Source organism: Peromyscus eremicus, unplaced genomic scaffold (assembly GCF_949786415.1).
Source record: "Peromyscus eremicus unplaced genomic scaffold, PerEre_H2_v1 PerEre#2#unplaced_1634, whole genome shotgun sequence".
In the NCBI taxonomy this organism is placed as follows: Eukaryota; Metazoa; Chordata; class Mammalia; order Rodentia; family Cricetidae; genus Peromyscus; species Peromyscus eremicus.
In genome coordinates, this window is record NW_026735869.1 from 84,275 (window position 1) to 86,345 (window position 2,071).

The 2,071-nt window shown below is 42.8% G+C and overlaps 1 protein-coding gene across 1 annotated transcript; it reads right to left on the reverse strand.

Moving 5' to 3' along the window:
* Window positions 1-598: 598 nt before the first annotated feature.
* Window positions 599-1,540, reverse strand: LOC131902063 (olfactory receptor 56A4). The gene has a single exon (XM_059253110.1). The coding sequence runs from the start codon at window positions 1,538-1,540 to the stop codon at window positions 599-601; it is 942 nt and encodes a 313-aa protein (XP_059109093.1).
* Window positions 1,541-2,071: the final 531 nt, after the last annotated feature.

Below are 2,071 nucleotides of genomic sequence, written 5' to 3' on the forward strand. Positions count from 1 at the left end.
CACTAAGCAGCCTGGCAGGCAAAACAATAACACACATAAAATAAACATTTTTTTAACTTAAAAATCCAAAGTCCCTTCCGATCAGATATGGTATAAAATGAGACCACCCTATGGAAGGGTGGAGCATAAGAGATTTTAAAAAATAGGGGGAGGGGAGTATCTAGTGAGAAAGTGAAAGGTACATTTGCCAAAAATAAAAGAGTTAAGATGCTCAGGATAAAGTGCTCCACACCAAGAACCTCACATTTCAGACCACTGTCTGTGTTTTGCCCAAACTCTGCCTTCGTGGCACAAAATCCAGGCAGGGCTCTCCCACACTGAGTTAGACAGGAAAGGACTCAGTGTCCTTTACAAATCCTGCAGATTTTTTTCCTGCATGTCCTGAAAACTTGTTTACATCTTGTCCATAGCAATTTTTCCTTTAAAGTAGCAATAAAGAAAGGGATTTGTAAGTGAATGCTTTTCATGCTGCCTATGATGTTTGTAAAATCAGAGTCAAAAGTTATTGAGGGTTTAAATGTTTAATTTATTTCCAATACAAAAACTATTTCCTATTTTCCTATTATTTATTAACAGTTCTAAAGGCACTGAGTACCTCTTACAACCTCCTCAGCAAGTTCTGGATTCCCTGCTTGATCTCTTTGGTTCTTACTCCATAAACAATGGGGTTCAGAGCTGGGGGGATGAGGTGATGCAGGATGTTGAGAAGGATGGGAACATCCGGGGGAATCCTCTCCCTGGCCAGGTTTGTGATGACCAGCACCAGCAGGACTGTGCTGAAGAAGAGGATGAGGATGAAGTGGGAACCACATGTGCTCAGGGCTTTGGCCACAGCTCCCTCAGCTTTGATCCTGAGCACAACATTGAAGATAAAAGAGTAGGAGAGAACAATGAGGATGAGGTCAGAGCCCAGCAGGGTCCAACCTGCTACAAGCTGGTATAGTTTATTGAAGGTGATGTCATCACAAGAGAGTTTGGATACAGACAAGTTGGTGCAGATGCAGTTCTTGACAATGTTCTGAGCACAGTACTTTAGTCTGGCAGAAAGGATAGGGACAGGAAGAGAAAAAAATGTATTCCTGCTTATAATGAAGATGGCAGCTCTAGCCACAAACTGGTCAGTGATGATGGATGGGTACTGCAGAGGCTTGCAGATGGCCACATAGCGATCATAGGCCATGACCATGAAGGTGCAGGACTCCATCGTCAGGAAACTGTTCATGATGAACATCTGGAGGAAGCAGGCAGAGAAGCTGATGGATTTGTTGTCAAACCAGAAGATGGCTAGGACCTTAGGTATGACAGTGAGGCAGAGCACAATGTCCAGCAGGGAGAGAAGGCTGAGCAGGTAGTACATGGGCTCATGAAGAGAGGCCTCCATCCTGATGGTGATGAGAAGGGTGGCATTGGCCCCCATGGCCAGGAGGAAGAGGAGGCTGAGGGGCAGGGACAGCCAATGCTGCCAGGTCTGAAGGTTAGGGAAGCAGATGAGGAGGAATTCAGAGACTGGAGCTTCAGAGTTGTTGCTGGATAATGCCATGGAAGAACTGCCAATCAAGCCAGAAATCCAGAGGTTTGTATACTGAAGGAAGCGAATGGACATAGAAAAGATATGTTCTAGAGAGAGTAGGACTCAAGTTTCCATCATGCTTGAACCTATCCAGTCAAGTTTTGAAATCACTATCGTTATCACCATTACTTATCAAAAAGCACTGTGTTGAATACTTTATATTAATTATATTCATTTTCTTCTTTTAAAAAATACTGAAGGGGTTGGGGAGATGGCTGTCAGTGAAAGGCATCCAAAATCAACCTTGGCTCCCAAAAGCACATACATAGGCAAGCACATCGGTGCAAACATACACACAGGCATGCATTTTAAAAATATTTTTTAAAAAGAAAAGGATTTAAGCATTCATTATTCTGGCCATTCCTACTGATCAACGCCATTGACCAAGGTAATGTGGGACAAACTGAAGAAATAGGAAACAAAGTCTTCAGTGCCATCACAGTACCAAAGATGACTTTCTGTTTTAGTTTTTATGACAGAAAGAATGAAATATTCCTGAGA